General features: G+C 57.6%; 1 protein-coding gene across 3 annotated transcripts in view; it reads right to left on the reverse strand.

Annotated features, from left to right (window-relative positions):
• PREX1 (phosphatidylinositol-3,4,5-trisphosphate dependent Rac exchange factor 1) overlaps positions 1-17,801 on the reverse strand; it is a 182,200-nt gene that overhangs the window by 44,070 nt on the left and 120,329 nt on the right. For all 3 annotated transcript variants that reach the window (XM_023626697.2, XM_023626698.2, XM_070246866.1), the window contains exons 8-14: positions 16,191-16,309; positions 14,811-14,960; positions 12,902-13,049; positions 5,898-5,998; positions 4,307-4,410; positions 4,057-4,106; positions 2,023-2,098 (exon numbers count right to left, since the gene is read on the reverse strand). In XM_023626697.2, coding sequence (XP_023482465.1) covers positions 2,023-2,098; positions 4,057-4,106; positions 4,307-4,410; positions 5,898-5,998; positions 12,902-13,049; positions 14,811-14,960; positions 16,191-16,309 — 748 coding nt within the window. The remainder of the gene's footprint in view (positions 1-2,022; positions 2,099-4,056; positions 4,107-4,306; positions 4,411-5,897; positions 5,999-12,901; positions 13,050-14,810; positions 14,961-16,190; positions 16,310-17,801) is intronic.

A 17,801-nucleotide genomic window follows, 5' to 3' on the forward strand; every position in this document is an offset into this window, starting at 1 on the left:
CAGTCCGTCCAAACCTCTCCCAGACCCACCTCGGGGACCAGCCCCACTCCCAGCCTACACCCGGGACTCCCCACTCAGGGCAAAGTCCCGCGATGCTTGAAGCCGAGAGGCAGCTGCGGACACACAGCGCTCAGGAAACACGCGGCCATGGAGGGGCCGCCTCAGACGGCCTCAACCAGGCCCGGCAGGGCTCCGACCGAAGCGCCTGGACCACAAACGGTGACGCCACGCGCCGCCCTCCCCTGCCGCGGCGCACGTGGGAGGCGGACTCCACAGAGCGCCCCCAGGCATTTGCTCCTGCGCCCCCGGGCCCTCCGCCATCCTCACGGCATGAATTCAGAGCGACTCTGAGTCCTCTCCGAAGGAGATGAGCAGTTGTAATAACAGTTACATTGACGGAGCAATTACTCTGAGCCTCGTCATTCGAAACACGTTACGTGATTAACTCAGTGAATCCTCAAAACAAGCTAAAGGGGAAAGTATCATTTTTAGCTTCATGTTACGGGTGTGGAAACTGAGGCACAGAGAGATGAAGCAACCCACCCAAGATCACTCAGCTAGGAAGTGGTGGAGCTGGGATGTGAACCCAGTTCGGCCTGGCGATAAAGCACGTGCTCTGGGCTGGCCGCACGGGATCCCACGGAGAGGGCAGTGTGGTGCAGTGGTTAGATGCTCTGTGCTTCTCAAATCTAACTCTGAGGTCATTTCCAGACCTCCCAGGCCATACGGTCCCACGTCACAGCAAACACACTAAAACGCACCCACACCCCACATTAAATATGCTTTTTTGGCTTGAAAATTTTTCTCAAGGATTTCTCTAAACTTGCTTTTGATGTTATCTGGCGTCCAGAAACACTGACTTTACCGATGGGCTATGACTTCTAAGCAGTCATTGGGAACTTGTGCAACATGAGAAAATCCGGCCAGCAAACTGGTTTTGAATGGAACGAAGTTTTCAAGAACGCTAAATTTAACATTACCGAGGCTGACAGAAAGCTGCACTCTGTAAACGTTTGAACTCTTATCCATTTTGATTTCGCAGCTGTCTCCTCATCTTTGGAGCCAATACGTTCCTTTTTCCGACTACGAGTGAGCCTTCTCATGGGCTCCCTGAAACGTCCACAGACCTCAGGCACGAGTGGGGAAGACGGGCCCATCCCAGGCCCAGCTTTGCCGCTGCGAGGCTGTGTGCCCCTGGACCAGGCTCTCAGCCTCTCTGGGCACCAGGTCCCCCATCTGTAGATGGGACAGAGGAGTCAGGGAGATACCGCACAAAGCCCAGCCAGGGCCTGGCCCGGATAAGTGCCGCGTGGACAGCAGCAGCCTCTGGAAGCCCCTGCCCACTGGGAACTTATTTGAAAGAAATAACATGGCAAGCTCCCCGGGGAGCCTCTAGTTTGGTGCCAGAATGAGACCAACCTATCCTGGTTTGCCCAGGACCGTCCCCATTTCAAAACTGGAAGCCTCAAGATGGCGGCAACCCTAGCGTCCACTGAGGGATGAGTAGAGAAATAAACTGTGCCATCCTCGCACAGTGGAATATTATTCAGCCTCAAAACGAAGGGATCCTGACACACGCTACGACATGGACAAACCTTGAAGACATGATGCTGAGCGAAATAAGCCAGACGCAGAGGACGAATGCTGTGTGACCCCACATACACAGGGCACATGGAGCAGTCAGATTCACGGACAGAAAGCAGGAGGGAGGTGGCCAGGGGCTGGGGGAGGGGGCGGGGGAGGTAGTGCTTAATGGGGACAGGATTTCAGTTTTGCAAGAGGAAAAGAGTTCTGGAGACGGATGGTGGGGACGGCTGCACAATAACATGCATGGACTTCACGCCACTGAACAGTACACTAAAAAGGGTCAAGACGGTAAATGTGAAGTTACATGTATTTTACCACAATTAAAAAATAATTTAAAAAATTTTAAAAAGCCAAAAAACTCAAAGGCCCGCATCCCGGTCAGCCCCCCATCCCGGGCCGAGGGGGGACAGCCGGCCACGCACGCCGGGTTCTCACCTGAGCCAGCAGCCAGTCCACCAGCTTGCTCCCGGGCAGCACCGACTTGTAGGTCTTCAGATGGTGGTCCCGGTCCCTGCGGGGGAGGCACCGTGAGCGGACCGGGGAGGTGGCGGAGCAGTGCCCACGGCCCCTCCAAGTGCCTGGGATCCAGGGCTTCCAGGCTCTCTGGGCATCAGGGCCGGGGGGGGGGGCCACTGGGGAGGGAGTCCCGGCCCAGATTCCACACCCGACTCGCAGCGTGGCCACGGGCAGGTCTGCCCCAACAGACCCCATCCCCACCCACCGAGCGAGGGGCAGGGGCGGACGGCTCATCCTCGAGCAGAGGGACTCTGTCCCCAGGGAACCCCAGGCTGTGTCTGGAGACGTTTTCGGCGTCCTGACCGGGCGGGGCTGGGGGGCACTCCTGGCATCCCGCAGGTAGGGACCAGGGGTGCCGCTCAACATACACAAACACCCAGAACAGCCCCCAAAGAGAGAACCATCCGGCCCCAAGCGCCAACAACGCCGAGCCCACGGACACCTGATCTGTTCCGAGTGGTGAGAAAATCTAGATTCTTTTCTCTTTTGTTCTGCGGTCAACACTCACATGTTGAAAGGTAACAAAACGATCCCGAAGTGGACAGGCCTCGGTGGGCTGGGGCGGGAACGGGGACAGCCGAGGGCGGGGTCGGGGCGCAGGTCCCCTCCCCGGTGAAGGCACCTCAGCCCCTTCGTGGGAGGCGCGGTGCTGACCTCGCAGCCACATGGCAACAATTTCTCAGCCTCTGAAGCCGACAACTCGAGGCCCGAGTGGAGGCGGGAAGCCAGGGGGTCCTCGGGCTCTCAGGGACGGGAGCCGCCGCCCCCAGCCTCCTCCGGGCCGATGGAGGGGCCTCCCGCGAGGGTGGCACAGAGCAGCCGAGGACGGGAGGCAGGCTGGGGAGGAAACGGCTTCCCAGGGCCTGACCTCCACAGGGCCAGCAAAGCCGGGAAGCGACCCTTCCGCTGCCCCTCTGAGAGGGGACGGGAGTGGCCAGGACAGCGGGCACGGGACACTGCAGCTGGACACGGGTCGGGTCACCCTCTCTGTCCCTTCACCCACGGCTTCACGGGAAAGAGAACAAGCAGTCGCTGGCGTTTCTGAAGCACTCACTCCGTGCCAGGCGGCTTTCAGATCTAACCCTCACGACAACTCACGACGTGTGACTATTCTTATGCCCATTTCACAGAGGCAGAAACAGAGGCAAATGAAGTTAACTACCATTCAACATTCGCTCGACAAACATTTACTGAGCGCCGCCCTAGGCCTGTGCGCTCCAACACGTGGCCGTTCTTCAACCAATCAGTAGTAAATCAAACTTAAAAGCACACTCCTCCGTCTCAAGGGTGTGAAAGCCACGTGTTGACTAGTGGCGAGTGTGAGCAGCACAGAAACGAGCATTTCTATCTGTGCAGACGGTTCTACGGGACGACGGCTCTGGGTGCGGCTCAAGGGTCCGGGGACGGAGCAGTGAAGAAACTCTCACCCTAAGGGAGTCTGCAATTCGATGGGGAAGACAGATCGCACACAAACAAACAAACAGATATTGCAACTACTGACAAGTCTGAAGAAGGAAACCAAAGTGAAGGGAGGAGGACAGTGCCGGCCAGTGGGGGGGGCCCTCTGGCTTGGAGACATTTGAAGGAAGTGAGGCAGAGTGCAGAACAGCAGGTGCAAAGGCCCTGAGGCAGATCCTCTTATTATCCCCACTTCACAGAGGAAAGAAGCTGAGGTCCTGGGACCTGTCTGCCCAAGGTCACACAGCTGGAAACTAGCAGGCTGAGAGTCAAACTCAGCCTGTCTGGCTCCAGAACGGACACCCTTCACCACCACACTGCAGCGTTTCCCACAAATTAGCTCACTTAACCCTAAGAATAAACCTATAGCACAGGTGTAATTATTGGCCCCATTTCGGGGAGAAGGAAACAGGCTCAGAGAGGTCAAGTTACCGGCCCAAGGCCACACAGCTGAGAAGAGGTAGAGGTGAAATGGGCTTGGAGAGAGTAACTTACTTGATCACGGGGGTGGAGAGGCTGTGAAGTCGGCAGTAAAGCCTCACACCCTGAAAGAAAAAAAGGGAGAGTCTGGGATCAGGCCACATGCTCAGGGACCTCCAGATCCAGGCCGCTGGGACAGATGGCTCCCAGACAGAGGGGGGCAGGGGGCATCGGGGGGGCAGGAAAGGAGAACAGGCCTCTGGGGCACAAGACTGCTCTGCGGCGACCATGGGGTCAGGGTCACGGGGCTGGTGGGGTCTCCTACCTTGGACATGATGTCCTCCAGCTCACTCCGGGCCTTGTAGGTGCCATCGTCATAGCGGAAGCGGTACATCACCTGCTCGTTCTTGAACTGATGCTTGTCGGAGACTGGAGGGACATGGAGGGACACGGAGGGACATGGAGGGACAGGGAGGGACGGTGAGGGATGTGGAGGGATGGTGAGGGACACGGAGGGACATGGAGGGATGCGGAGGGCCAGTGAGGCTGGGCAGCCCCCTAACCCACGCCCACCACCACCCTTCACTCTGCCAGGCTCTGCCCCGAGAGCCATTTCACCAAACGCCCCGCCCACACGCCAGGGCGGAATCCAGGTCCCCCTGTGGTGGGCGTGGCTCTGCCCAGAGCGGACCCTCAGGGCTGGGGGCATCCACAGGTCTCCTGAGAGGTCCAGAAATGCCCCTGGCCCAGCCTGCGCCAGGACCTGTCTGGCCAGCATCTCCCTGCAGCCGGGTCACCAGGCACGAGTGGGGACTGCGTGCTGGGGTCTGAGGCCACGCTCTCTACACCACGGCCTCGTGCTTCGCTCCCTCCACTGTGGGTCCATTCGCAAGTCCTGCAGGCTCTTCCTCCAGGACGTGAAGGATCACTCTACAGTCCCACCCTGGCCAGAGCCACCTTCGCCTCCCGCCTGGAGCACCAGAGCTGCCTCCCCTCTGGGCACCCAGCTGCCAGCCCGGGACAACCGTCCACTCTCCACCCGGCAGCCAGAGGGCTCCCATTAGAACCCAGGTGTAAGCAGGTGCTTCCTCTCCTCAGGACTCAGCAGCGGCTTCGCATCTCAGTAAAAGCCACAGACCCCACGATCCCCCATAAGGCCCCGGACCTCATCCCCTAAAAGCTCCCTGCTGGCCCTTTGCTTCTGACCTCATCTCCCAACACGTGCCCTGCCCACTCCGCGGCCGCCACACTGGCTCCTTGCTGTTCCCTGGACAAACCACTTATACTCTCACCCTGGAGACTTCACGCTGGCTGCTCCTCTGCCTGGAACCCGGATGGCCACCGGGCTCGCTCCCTCCCTCCCTCCCTCAGGTCTGGCTCCACCGTCACCTCCTCCAGGAAGCCTTCCCCAACTCCCCATTCAACAGTGACCGCCACTCCCTGCTTTCTCTGCCCCCCAGCACTGTGGCCACCTGTATACACAGATCCTACTTATCTTGCTAATTATCTTTCCCCTCCGACTAGAACGTGGGCCCCGTGAGGACAACAGGTTTCATCTGTCCTGTTCACTGCTGTGTGGACAGTGCCTGGCACATAATAGCCGCTCAACAAATATTTGTTGCATGACTAAACCTGACACAAATGGTTCTTGCCTTCTGTGAAGGGACAGACGGAAAATTCTACTCCCCGGCCCTAACTTTTTGAGGTGTCCTGGCTCAGCTGGTGCCCCAGGGGACGGCTGGGTTTTCCAGCCCCACAAGCTGTTTCCTAAGGGCATCCAGGGTCCGGGGGCCACACCACGTGCCAGGCGGCTGCACACAAGTACGGAACCAGCCCCCGGAGTCGGAAGCACGGCCCTGTGGGGTCTGAAGTGCCCCCGCGCCACTGCCCCCCAGCCCCCCCCGGCCCCCACGCACCATGGTGGATAATGCCGTTCTCCAGCAAGGCCTGGCCCAGGTTGACTCCTTCTTCCGTCTTGCTGATTTCACCAATTTCCAGGAGCCAGGCGACAAACTCACTGCCAGGAACATACGCGGTTGAGAGGACCCCCCAGTCCTGGGACCACAGCGACCAGCACTAGGCTGGCCCGGCCCCACCCACTCCCCGGAGGGACAGCCAGAACTGTCGGGGAAGCACACAGTCGGAGCCCACAGCCCTGGGGGTCGTGCTGAGGCCTCTCACTCTTCCTCATGATGGCGGCAGAGAGGTGGGTGTGACCAGAACCCGAATCAGGTTCACTGGGTGGGTGGATGGATGGATGGACGCAGACAGAGGGAGGGAAGGAGAGAGGGAAGGAGGACAGGTGGACGGTGGATGGACAGACGGACACATAAGTGGATAGGAAAATGAACAGAAAGCCCGTGAATGAATGGATGACCTGACAATCAGATAGATGGCTAGGTGGCTGGAAAGACTGGTGTGCAGGTGGGTGCAGGGAGCACGAGCGGGTGGGTAGGTAACAAGCGGGAGAGAGAACTGGGTAGACGGGTGGGGGGAATGGATGATGCAGGGCTAGATGGATGACGAGAAGCAATGAAGAAACAGGCAGGAAGAAATAAGGGCCCAGAAAGACGACTGCGGAGAGTCAGGAGAGCTGATGGTCAATCATGTCATTCTCCCACTTAAAACCCTCCAATGGGCTTCCCCATTACTCGCAGGAAAAAATCCAAACCCTGCCCGCAAGATGACCAGGCCCCGCATGAGCCAACCCATCCTCACTGGTCTCACCTCCTATCTCCCCGACTGAGCATGCCTGAGCCACACCCACCACTCTCCCTTCCCAAAAAATTGCCACAGTCCTGCCTGCCTCAGGGCCTTTGCACTTGCTGTTCCCTCTGCTTGGAAACACCCTTCCCAGCTCTTCATGTAGCCCTTCTTTTTCATCCTTCAGGTCTCAGCTCAAACGTCACTTCCTCAGAGAAGCCTTCCCTGACCACCTCATCAAAAGCAGTCCCCCAGCCCCACACAATCTGCCACGTCTCCCGGTTTTACTTTCTTTTTGGCACTTGTCACGGTCCAAAGTACTGTTTGGGGATTTACTTATGCATTTATCAGCCATCTCCCCCAACCAGAATGCAATCTCCACGCTGATGGGGATTTCCGTCCGTCTCATTCACGGCTCCACCCCCAGCACCTTCAGAAGAGGGTCCAGCGCAGCAGGGCTCACTGACTGTGTGTGAATAAACGACGGCGAGGGCCACCAGACAGGAAGGGGCGCCCCAGGGTCAGCTGGGGGGGGGGGGTCCCCGGGAGAAAGCGCCCACAGCCAGAGGGAAGCGGGCAGACCAATTGTGACACCCAGCTGGGGGCCCAGGCCGCCCCGGGTCCTCAGGGCAGGCTTGGCCCCGCAGCCCGCATGGAGGGAGAGCCAGACGGGCTGCTTCCCGAGCATGAGGAGTTCAACGACAGCAGGCGGCAGCTGGCCAGAGCCCGGAGCTCTCCGCCTATGAGACCAGCTGTCCCGCCTCCAGCAACAGGGCCGGACGGGCAGAGCTATTTTTAGCTTCCCCGAGTTTGGCGGAGCCAAGGCCGGCATGTGTAGGTAGGGGGAGCCCGGCGCGGGCTGCAGGGCGTGGAGGAGAAACGGGGTCATTCCGAGGAGTGGGACCCCGGGGTCGGGGGAGAAACTGTGGGTTCACCCGCCCCCAGCTCCACTCTCCCGGCCTCAGGACTCAGAGGCAGGGAAGAAGCTGTCAGCAGCTGAGTGGGTGGGCAGACCCAAAACACCCTCAGGAGCCAGAGACCCGGCGGCCAGCCGCCCACCAGCTGTCCCCATGGAGGCCGCCTCTGGCACTGACCAGCAACAGTGTGACCAGCATGAGGGGACAGGAAGTGCCCCACAGCAGCTGCTGGGGCAGAAGGCGGCAGCCCAGTGACAGCAGCCGCAGTCCCGTGTCTGCCCTGAGCTGCCTGGCACCTTTTGGAGGATCGAGGAGGGTTCACAGCTTGCTGGGCAAATTGGGCAGCCGTTGTCCCTCTCTGGGCCTCAACAGGGTCCACGTGGCAAGTGGTTCACTCAGGGGCCTTCTGAATTTAGCGGGTAAACTAATCATATGAAATCTTAGGCTGGGATCCAGCGTGGGAAACCAAACAAAATTACTCTCTAATGCAGGGAACTTGAACTCTCGTAAACGAGCAAAAGGGGCCACGTGGAGGCTGCACCGAACCAGCCAGCACTGCGGCATCCAGAGACGGCAGCCACGCCCCAGTGTGGCCAAGCGTGGCCGCGTGGGAAGACACAGCACCCTAAGACTTCCCAAGGGAAGCTGGAACTCCAGCATTTCCTGTGAAATTTCCCAGCTGTTAAATGCTGACATGGAATCCAAAATCTTCTGAAAGCACCGCGTGGCCCGTGGAAAGCACATCTGCGAACCGCACTGGGTCAGTGGGGTGCCATTTGCCACCAGTGGGGTGCAAGGAAGGGTGTTCCTGGTGGAGTATCAGCACATGCAAAGGCCCTGAGTGAGCAGCAAGGTTAGGACACCAGCGACCTGCCGGGAGCTGGAAGCTGGGGGCCAAGAGCAGCCAGATCCAGTCTCCAGAAAGGCTGACTCAGCGCAGCGAGCTGGGGACACAGAGAGGCCAGCTAGGCTGGTGCGGAGGGCAGATCAGGGAATGGGGGCCATGGAGAGTGAGCCCGTGTCCAGAACCACTCGCCCGGTAAACACGTGTCTCACCCGCCACGGGCACAGGCACACGCGGGCGCTCTCTGCAGCCTCCTAGGAAGGCCCCCAAGCCGAGGCCCGGTGGGCCACTCACCACCCGGACAAGGATGCCCTTTTCCTTCCCTGCCTCCTCCACGGCCTTGAGCGCCACGAGGTCAGGGAGTGGGGTTCCATCGTCACCCCCGTAACTCCACTGCCTGAAGATGCTTCCTGAAGACGTCTGCAGCAACGTCTCACAAGTGACTATGGATCCGCTGTCACGTGCTAACACAGAAGGGGACCTGCGCACCCAGCTGGGCCAGACAACGGGGCCTCTTCCACCCGGGAGCTTCCACTCTGGCAGACCTCAACAAATGAAAGACATCTAACCTCTGTCAAAGGTGAAACCAAAGGGCTTCTCCTTCCAGGAAGCCCTCCCTGACTGCCCCTGGCCCGAGCTCTCACAGCTCTGAGCTCGGCCCCACTCAGGGCCTGAGCCATGGTTCAAACTCATCTCACTCTTCCGCTCAAACGCTTTCAATGGCTTCCCAGAGCACGGAAGACAAAACCTGAACCCCTGACCCCTCACCTGCCAGCCTGGCCCCTGCTAACCCCTGTGGCCTCGTCTCCCACCCCTCAGCCACTCACTCCCTCCAGCCACAATGGCCTCCTCGCTGTTCCTCAATGACTTACTCAAGGCTCATTCCAGCCATGGGGTTTTTGCACCTGCTGTTCCCCCTGCCAGGGATGCTGTTCCCACAGATCTTCTCACGGCTGGCCCCTGTTTGTCATCCAGATGCTGGTTAAGATATCACCTCCCCCGAGGGGCCCTTCCTGACCACCTGGCTGAAGCAGCACCCCGCCTGGCCTCCTGACACCAACCTACTTATTTCTTTACAGCTTCATCGGCTCGCTGAAATTTCCTGCTTCATATCTGGCTACATGTCTGTTTTGGGATTCCGCCACTGCTGGGGATCTCCACGGGGCAGGGGCTCCATCTGTCCCGTCTGCGGCCGCACAGAGCAAGGGCTCAGCAAACACTGAAGGAATGGGAGGGAGGGAGGGACGGGTTTTGTCTCCCAGCTAATCTGAGAATCCTAGAGGGCGTCCTCTCTAGGGACGTTCCCCCCGTGACGCCCTCCACAATAACACACAGATTTTATTCCTTGCTTTTTCTCATATGGCATCTACTGGCTTTGTCCCTGAGAAGGGCAGGAACAGGCCCCTCCTGAAGGCCAGCATGCACTTCCATCGCTGCACTGCGCTGAGCAAGTCACATCTGCTTTCTCGCCATATCGTCCAACAGGCCTGATGCATGTTTTATCTTCTCTCATTAATCGATCATTTACTAGACACAGAGAGGTTAAGAAGCTTGCCCAAAGTCACACAGCTAGAAGGTGGGGGAACCAGGACTTGGTTTGAGTCTAAGTCTGACTCAAAGCCCAACCCTTGAAGGCTGTGAAGATAAAGTGGACACTGTTTGTATTCACAGAGCTCCTTGTTAGCAGTGGAGATGGGGTTGGAGAAAAGAACTTCAGGGAAAAGTGAAATGTGCTGAATAGAGACAAAAATACGCAGGAGCTGGCCTGGTGGAGTAGTGGTTAAGTTCACAGGCTCCACTTCGGCGGCCTGGGGTTCACAGGTTCAGATCCTGCGTGCAGAACTACACACGACTTGTCAGCCATGCTGTGGCAGCATCCCACATACAAAATAGAGGAAGATTGGCACAGACTTAGCTCAGGGCCAATCTTCCTCACACACACAAAAAAAGAAAAAATAGATAAACACAGCAGAGTATGGTGGGAGAGAGTCCTGGGTTCAAATCCTAGCCCCAACTTGTGGCTGTGTGACCTTATGCAGGACCTTTCCCTCTCTGTGACTCCGTTTCCTCGCCCTCAAAATGGAGATAATGGGGGTTAAAAGGCAGGGCCACATGCCAGTGCCTGTGGATGCCGGGTCCTTCCACGGAGGGACCTGGGATCCTGGAGGAGACTCTGGGGCTGGGTCCTGGCAGGGAAGAGGCGTGCAGAACCCGGGCTGGTGTAAAAGTTCTCCGAGACCGTCTCCAGCAGGAAGTCTGGTCCTTAAGGTCGGTGATTACAACACAGGCTTCAGTCCTGGCCCCGCGTCAAACGGGCAGGCAAGGAGCCTCCCTAATCCTTCCGGGGGACAGACCTCCGCAAAGCCCTAATCGGACAGGTTATCCCATCCGGTGGCCGGACAAGCTCTCCGAGGGTGGGGGGAGGCGGCAGGAAGCGGGAGGTCCCGCCACCTGGGCGGAAGCAAACCCCTGCCGGGATTAGGGATCAGCCGGTGGAGACCGGCCAGGCCACCCGTCCCCACAGGTGTCCCGGCCACACACCCTCCCGGGAGCTTAGAGCTGGCGGCACTGACCCCCGAGGGCCACAGGGCAGCCCGAGCCCAAGGCACCAGGGCCACCCATCGGGGCCCAACACGCTCCAAAGTCCCCCGCTGCGGCCCATCAACCACAGGCCTCAGGCTCCGAAGGGTGAGCGGCGCCCAGCTCAACGCTCGGCTCCAACAGCGGGTCCAATGCGGCTGCCTCAAGTCCCCGGGCATCACAACCTCAGCGTCTGCCCCTGGGCTCCGCCCCCGGTCCCACCTCTCCAGGCCCCCGGCGCCACCACCCCAGGCTCTGCTCACCCTCCTCTGTGGGGTCCCCCTCTGAACCCTGGGATCCCCCTCTGAACCCCAGGGTCCCCCTCCGAACCCCGGCGCCCTGGGCGGCCCCGCCATGTCCCCCTCCGCGTCCCGTCGAAGATTTCACTCGGACGTGTGGCTTTCAGGACCACGGATGCGCCGTCTCCTACACTCAGCTCCAACCTAGATTGTTCTCGAGCCACGACTTCACATCCACCTAATGAGTCAGCATCTCCATCCCGGCGTCTAACAGTCTCGATGTAACCGGTCCGAACGGAGACTGAGCACCACGCCCCCGACTGCGCTCCTCCGTCTGCTTCCCCTCCTCAGCACGCGGCACCCCAGCCTCCAGGGCTCTTGATCACTAACTCCCTTCTTCCTCCCCCATCAGCAAACGCTGTCACCTTCGAAACGACGCAGAGTCACCTCCTCCTCTCCCAGTCACCCCTCACACGGTTACTCTCACTCTTCATCCCAGGCCTGTCCAAAAGCTTTTGGGAAGTGGGGGGGATCTGAGTTAACAAATTCTAAACAAAGTTCCTGCCTCACAGGCAAACTTCTCTCCCAGCTGGACCACCAGCTTCACGAGGTCGGGAACCCTCGGTGTCCTTCACCCCCTCCAGAGGGTCGACCGCCCTCTCTAGCACACAGTAGGGCCTGCGCACAGCTGGACAATTTTACCGGGTCTCTATTTCTTCTGTCTCCCCAGGTGAATGAGATTGACGCCTGTGTTTAAGACCCACTCCCATCACATCTGTGCTCTGATCTCTGTGATCCTTGGTTATAAAATGGGGCAGAGGGTAAAATGTTTAATTATTAGGAAATAATGTATTTCCCAGACAGAGAAACTAGAGGTCTGAAGGGCTGGAAAGCTTCCAGGACCCTCCCCGTCACGTGTAACTCAGGAAGGGAGGCCTCAGAGTCACCAACCCCGCCGACCACCTAATCTCGGAGTCCCAGCCTCCAGGATGTGAGGCTGTTGTGTGACTGAAGGTTTGCTGTGTGGCCGCCCCGGCCGTGGTCCTTGGTTTCCGCAGCGCTGGCAGGCCACACAAGGCCCACCCTGGCTCGTGCAGCCCTTCAGCATCTTTGTAATCAAGCCCCTGCGTTAACTGCCTCTCTGCTTGAAAGACCTACGGCAGCTCCTCTTTTCTGGGCTTTTCAACCCATGGTGGGCAACCCTCTAGCAGTCTGCAAAACCAACTGCACAGATCGTGCTCAGCATTATTTGTGAAATGAATGAAGAAAGGACTTGAATAGAATAGAAAGGATAGGATAGAAAAGAAATAGGGAAGAAACAGAACAGACATTTTGGGAGTGCGTCCAGCACAGTAAGTCATGTCAGGCTTCAGCTTCCGTCATGTATTAGGTGGATGTGCACCAGAACTCAACATAAAACTTAGGGTTTGCAGTGAGCTGTGGTCAAAACACTTGACAGACCTGATACGATGGGACCACCACCCCTCCCGACCTCCGAGGGCTCCACAAGGATTGGGGGGCTTTAGCGGCTCTGGGGGAAGGGGCAGGGCTGGGAAGAGCCAGGTGGGTGCGGATGGTGTGCCGCACCTCCAGCCGAGACCCGGGGACCCAGCCGAGGCCAGAGCAGGGCCACTCACTTGCCGAGGAAGCACTTGGGGACAGTGCTGAGCTTTCTCCGGCGGTCCTTGATCAGATTCACCTTCTTGCTCATCATCATGTGGTAAAGCTTCTCCCCCTTCTCTGAAATCATGACGTAGGCGTCCCGCTCCATGCCCAGCTTCAGGCCTGCGGAGGGAGCACGGTCAGCACCGGGGAGAGGGCGCCTGAGAGCCGGCCCCCCAGGAGCCCTCCTCTACCGCCACTGCCAGTGGTCACCCCGGGGGCACTCGCCGCACGGCTGTCACTGTTCTAGGTACCGGCTGGTGACTCCCTGCAAGAAGCTTGTAGGGGAGAGCGGCTAACCGCCCCATCCACGGAGGCAAAGCTGAGGCCCAGAGAGATAAGGGCAGCTAACCGCCCCATCCATGGAGGCAAAGCTGAGGCCCAGAGAGATATGGGCAGCTAACCGCCCCATCCACGGAGGCAAAGCTGAGGCCCAGGGCGATAAGCAGTCGAGCTTACTCCACCCTCAACCTGAGGATGCATCTCCACATTGAGAGGTTATCAGAGCCCCGTTGAGATTTCCTTCCAGCCAGGGATGAAATCTGCCCGTTTCTCTAAACAACACACAGGACCCAGACGCAGATCACTGCCCCACCTTTTCTACTTGGACCTGTCCACTCCTGATAATAATAGCAATGACAAATAATAATAGCAAAGGCTATAAGTGCCTACTGTATCTACTTAATCCTCAAGAAACCTACAGGGCAAGTACCATTATCCCCATTTTAGAGATGAAGAAACTGAGGCCCAGAGAAATAAAGTTCTCTGCCCAACTAGAAGTGCTGGAACCAGGACTTAGACCCAGATCCAGATGTGTGCTCTTGACCACAGCATGCACCACCCCTGCGAACCCAGCCCTGAGGTCAGGGTTTGGACAAAACACAGACATGAACGCCCCACTTGTAATCACATAAGCCCTGCACACCACAGCCCTGGATTCCAACCACAAAGTCGATAACGAGCCAGCCACGCCCTGGACCCTCCCCCAGTCCTGACCACACACCCAGCCCCAGGAGGTTCAGGGCTCACAAGCTCACCCACCCAGGGGCCAGGTTCAGTAGTTTATTTGGCCTAATGGCATTTTAATAAATTTTGATGCAATATTTAAAATCAGGAAACATCCTTAAAATTCTTTAGCTTGTCTAGGAAAAAAAAAATCAACAGATCTAGCCAGGCTGGGCCCATATTCCTGAGAAATGACGGTGACTCGTACTTGGGTGGAAGTCAGGAGAAGGGAGAAGTGGACGGACCTGGTGCATATGTGGAAGGCAGAGTTAAAGGGACCTGACCTACTCATTGGGGGGCAGGTGGAAGCCAGGGCGACACCAAGAGTTTGAATCTGAGCTCCTGGGCGTACGGAGGAGCCCCTTCCTGAGATGAGGAAGGCGGGGGGACGAGCAGGCTTGGGGCAGAAGGTAGGCTGGACATGAAGAGTGCTGACTAGACGTGCTAAGCGTGAAATGCCTGTGACACATCCAAGTGGGGATTTCAAGTGGACAGGATACAGATACAGAGGAATCAGCCTCAGCTTCCTCCTCTGCACAGCTGGTAGCTAGGGAGGGTTTTTAGGATCGTGAGTCAAATGTCCGAGTAGGGTCAGATCCAAGCTCACGTAGCAGCATTACAACCTTCCGCACCAGGAACTTTTATCCCCATTTATCAGATGACATTGCTGAAGTAACTCACCGCCAAACACACCTTGGCCTCCCTTTTCCCAGCCTGGTGGCCTCTGGATGACAGTCCAGTGCTCACCCCCAGCCACAGCCAACTATCGCACCCAGCCCTGCACTGGTCTGGGGGAAGCCATCCAGCCCCCCAGGGATCCCAGGCAAGCCCCCAAGCCCACCACTCCTTGGAGGGCCAGGAGAGGGCCCAGCCACTCACTCTCGCGCTGCTCCCGCTCACGGATGATGGCGTCCAGCCACTTCTGCTTCTCCTCCGCCGTCTTGGCCATACAGACAAACCACTTGTTCTTGGCCGTGTTGTGGATCTTCCAGCCATTGGTGACGGTGTAGCCATTGCTGTGGTAATCCGCTGGTGGGGGCAGGAGGCAGAGGTGGGTCAGCACGGACCCGGCCACATGACTCTGAACATGCCCCCTACACGCCTGTGAGCGAGGTCACAGGACCAGCCCTTCCCGCTCCAGAACGACAGGGCGGCAGGGCACCCACAGGGTCAGGACTTTGGAGTTGAACTTTCAACCCGTCGAGCGCTACCTCCGTCTCCTGTCTGTCCTCTGAGGGGAGAGGAAGAGCTGTACACGATGACCCCCCAAGCCCTCAGGCGCAGGGGCTTCAAGCCCTCACAGTCCGGCCACAAACGCAGGAGTGACTCACGGGGTGACACCTGCCCAGAGTCCAGGAATGCGTCCCCGCCCCCCCGCCGTCGCAGTCAGGCACCTGGGCCATTTAAACCCAAGTGCAACCCACACAGTGCACGTCGTGGGGCAACGCCCTCGGCACTGCCAGTGGGATGGGGACTGGCAAACCTCTCCAAAACAGGACGGCATCACCCAGGGATGTCGAAGCCGGCCGCACCCCGAATCTGAGGAGGGTCCACGGGTTTCGTGAGAATGCCAAAGGGGTCTGTGTCTCAAAACCAAGTCAGAACCCCCGCCCTAGACAAGCTCAGGGACACACACGCCAAGAGATGACCAGGAATGCTCACGGCATCACTGCTCACAAGAGTGAAGAGCGGAAACAACGTAAATGTCAGACATCAGAGGAAAGAGTGAACTGTGGACCAGTCACACATCAGACTATTATCACAGCCATGAACCCAACGAGCTACAGAGACCCACGTGCAGAAACACGGACGAGGGACTGAGTGAAAGGAGCAAGATGAAAGAATCTACGGTATTTATGGCCACTTAAATATATATAAAACTATGCATATATCTAAAGACATTTAAATACATATAATATAACCATTTAAGTAAGGTTTTAAAACAGAGAAAGTTAAATTAAAATGTTTTGTAATGCATACTTGGGACATAAAAATATTTTTAAAAGCAAGAAAATGGTCACCACAAAATGTGGCCAGTGGTGACGTGTGGGGGAGGAGGCGCTGTGACCCGGGGGGTCCTGTGCGTGCGGGGCTCCCGGGGCAGGACGGTCCTTGTTAACAGAATGGGGACTCCTCAGTGTTCACTGTACGCGCGTACGTTTTAGGCACTTTTCTGTAGATAGGTCACATTTCACAATAAAAGAAGAAACTAGTAACTGAAACAGAGACCGCCCACGGAGCGGGAGGGGCGGGGCCTACCTGTCCCGTCCTCCACGTTCTCCACCTCCATGACTTCCGTGTTGATCCGACCCCTGAAGATGTAGAGTGAGCCGTTGATGGATTTGGTCCTCTTGGTGGATTTCTTGCTCCCAGTGACCCTGCAAGACAGTGGGCAGTCAACAGGCCCTGTGCCTCCCCTCACGGGGCTCGCCTGTCTTCTACAGCACAGAGGAAGAGCAGTAGGAGCGAGGCCGCCCAGGGCCGGGAGGAGGTCAGCAGGGGGTCAGGAGGGGCCTTTGGGCTGGTGGCTGGGGGACCTGAGCAAGTCACTTCTCCACTCCCAGCCCCAGTTTCCTCATCTGGAAAATGGGCCAACAGCCTTGCTGACCTCATAGCGCTGCCTTTCAGCTAACAGGAGACATCGATGAGAAACTCACAAGAAGCAAGAGAAACCCATTTTTCTTGGCGAGAAAATGGGTAAAGCCCCCAGTTTCTAACAGTTACTTCCTGAAATATGACCAGAGTGGAAGGAAGCACAAAGTCCGTCCATCCATCCATCCAACCGTCCATCCACCCATCAACATCTACCCACATCCACCCACCCACCATTCTTTCATTCACTCAAGTGAAGTCTATCACTCACGCACTCAGTCACTCAACAAACATCTGACCAGTGCTCCCCACGGGGAAGATACCAAGTTGGGACCAAGGGGAGCCACTCTCTCATGCATTCAACAAGCACTTAGAGAATGCCTATCAGGGGCCAGGCACTATTCTAGGTGCTGGGGCTGCGGCAGCGAACAAAGCAAGGTCTCTGAGAACTCATCTTCCCAGACAGCGGGGCAGGAGGCACCGAGACAGACACTGAGCAAAGAAATAAAACGCGTGTTATGCCAGAAGCGCTCCGTGTTGTGGTTAAAACAAACGCTCGGAGCTCGAGGCCACTTGGTGTGCGCAGGCCCCCAGCTCCCCCAGGTGGGTGATGCTGACACCAAGAGCCGGCTGTATTTGCTCCTACACCTGTCTGTCTGATGTGCACCTGTCACTGCAATGGGGTAAATTACACATCACATAAGCTGAGGACATGTGACCGTGGGGAGAGAGCTGTCGCTCTGAAAATCAAGTTGAATGTCTGAGAGAGACCTGGTAAAGGTGAGCTGCTTTTGCGTTAAGAGTGAACTTTCCCTCAAAGAGGAGGCCTTGGCTCTATGTAAAAAGAGTGTTTAATGAATGCGATATATATGTTTTTAGTTGAAATAAGACTTTTAAGGTTTATAAAAATTAATGATGATAAAGCAGAAAAGATGGGTAGAGAGGCTGGGAGAGTGTGATTGTAACTGGGGGTGGGGGGTGGTCCGGGAAGGCCTCACTGAAGGGGCGACATTGGAGCAAAGACCTAAGGAAGGGGAGGGGGAAACTCGGAGGGCGGCTGGGGAGGCGCACTCCAGGCAGAGGGCGGCCCGAGGACACAGGCACCACCGCCTCGTTGCCAGAGCGGCGAGAAGGCCAGGATGGCTGGGTCCTGCCGGATCCTGTGGGTGGTGGCAAACCTGGGCTGCGACGGTGTGAGAGGGGAGCCATGGAGGGTCCGAGCAGAGGAATAACGGACCTAAGTTTTAAAGGACTCCCTCTGGCTGCTTGTGGAAGAGA

The sequence above is a fragment of the Equus caballus genome, chromosome 22 (genome assembly GCF_041296265.1).
Source record: "Equus caballus isolate H_3958 breed thoroughbred chromosome 22, TB-T2T, whole genome shotgun sequence".
Taxonomy (NCBI): domain Eukaryota; kingdom Metazoa; phylum Chordata; class Mammalia; order Perissodactyla; family Equidae; genus Equus; species Equus caballus.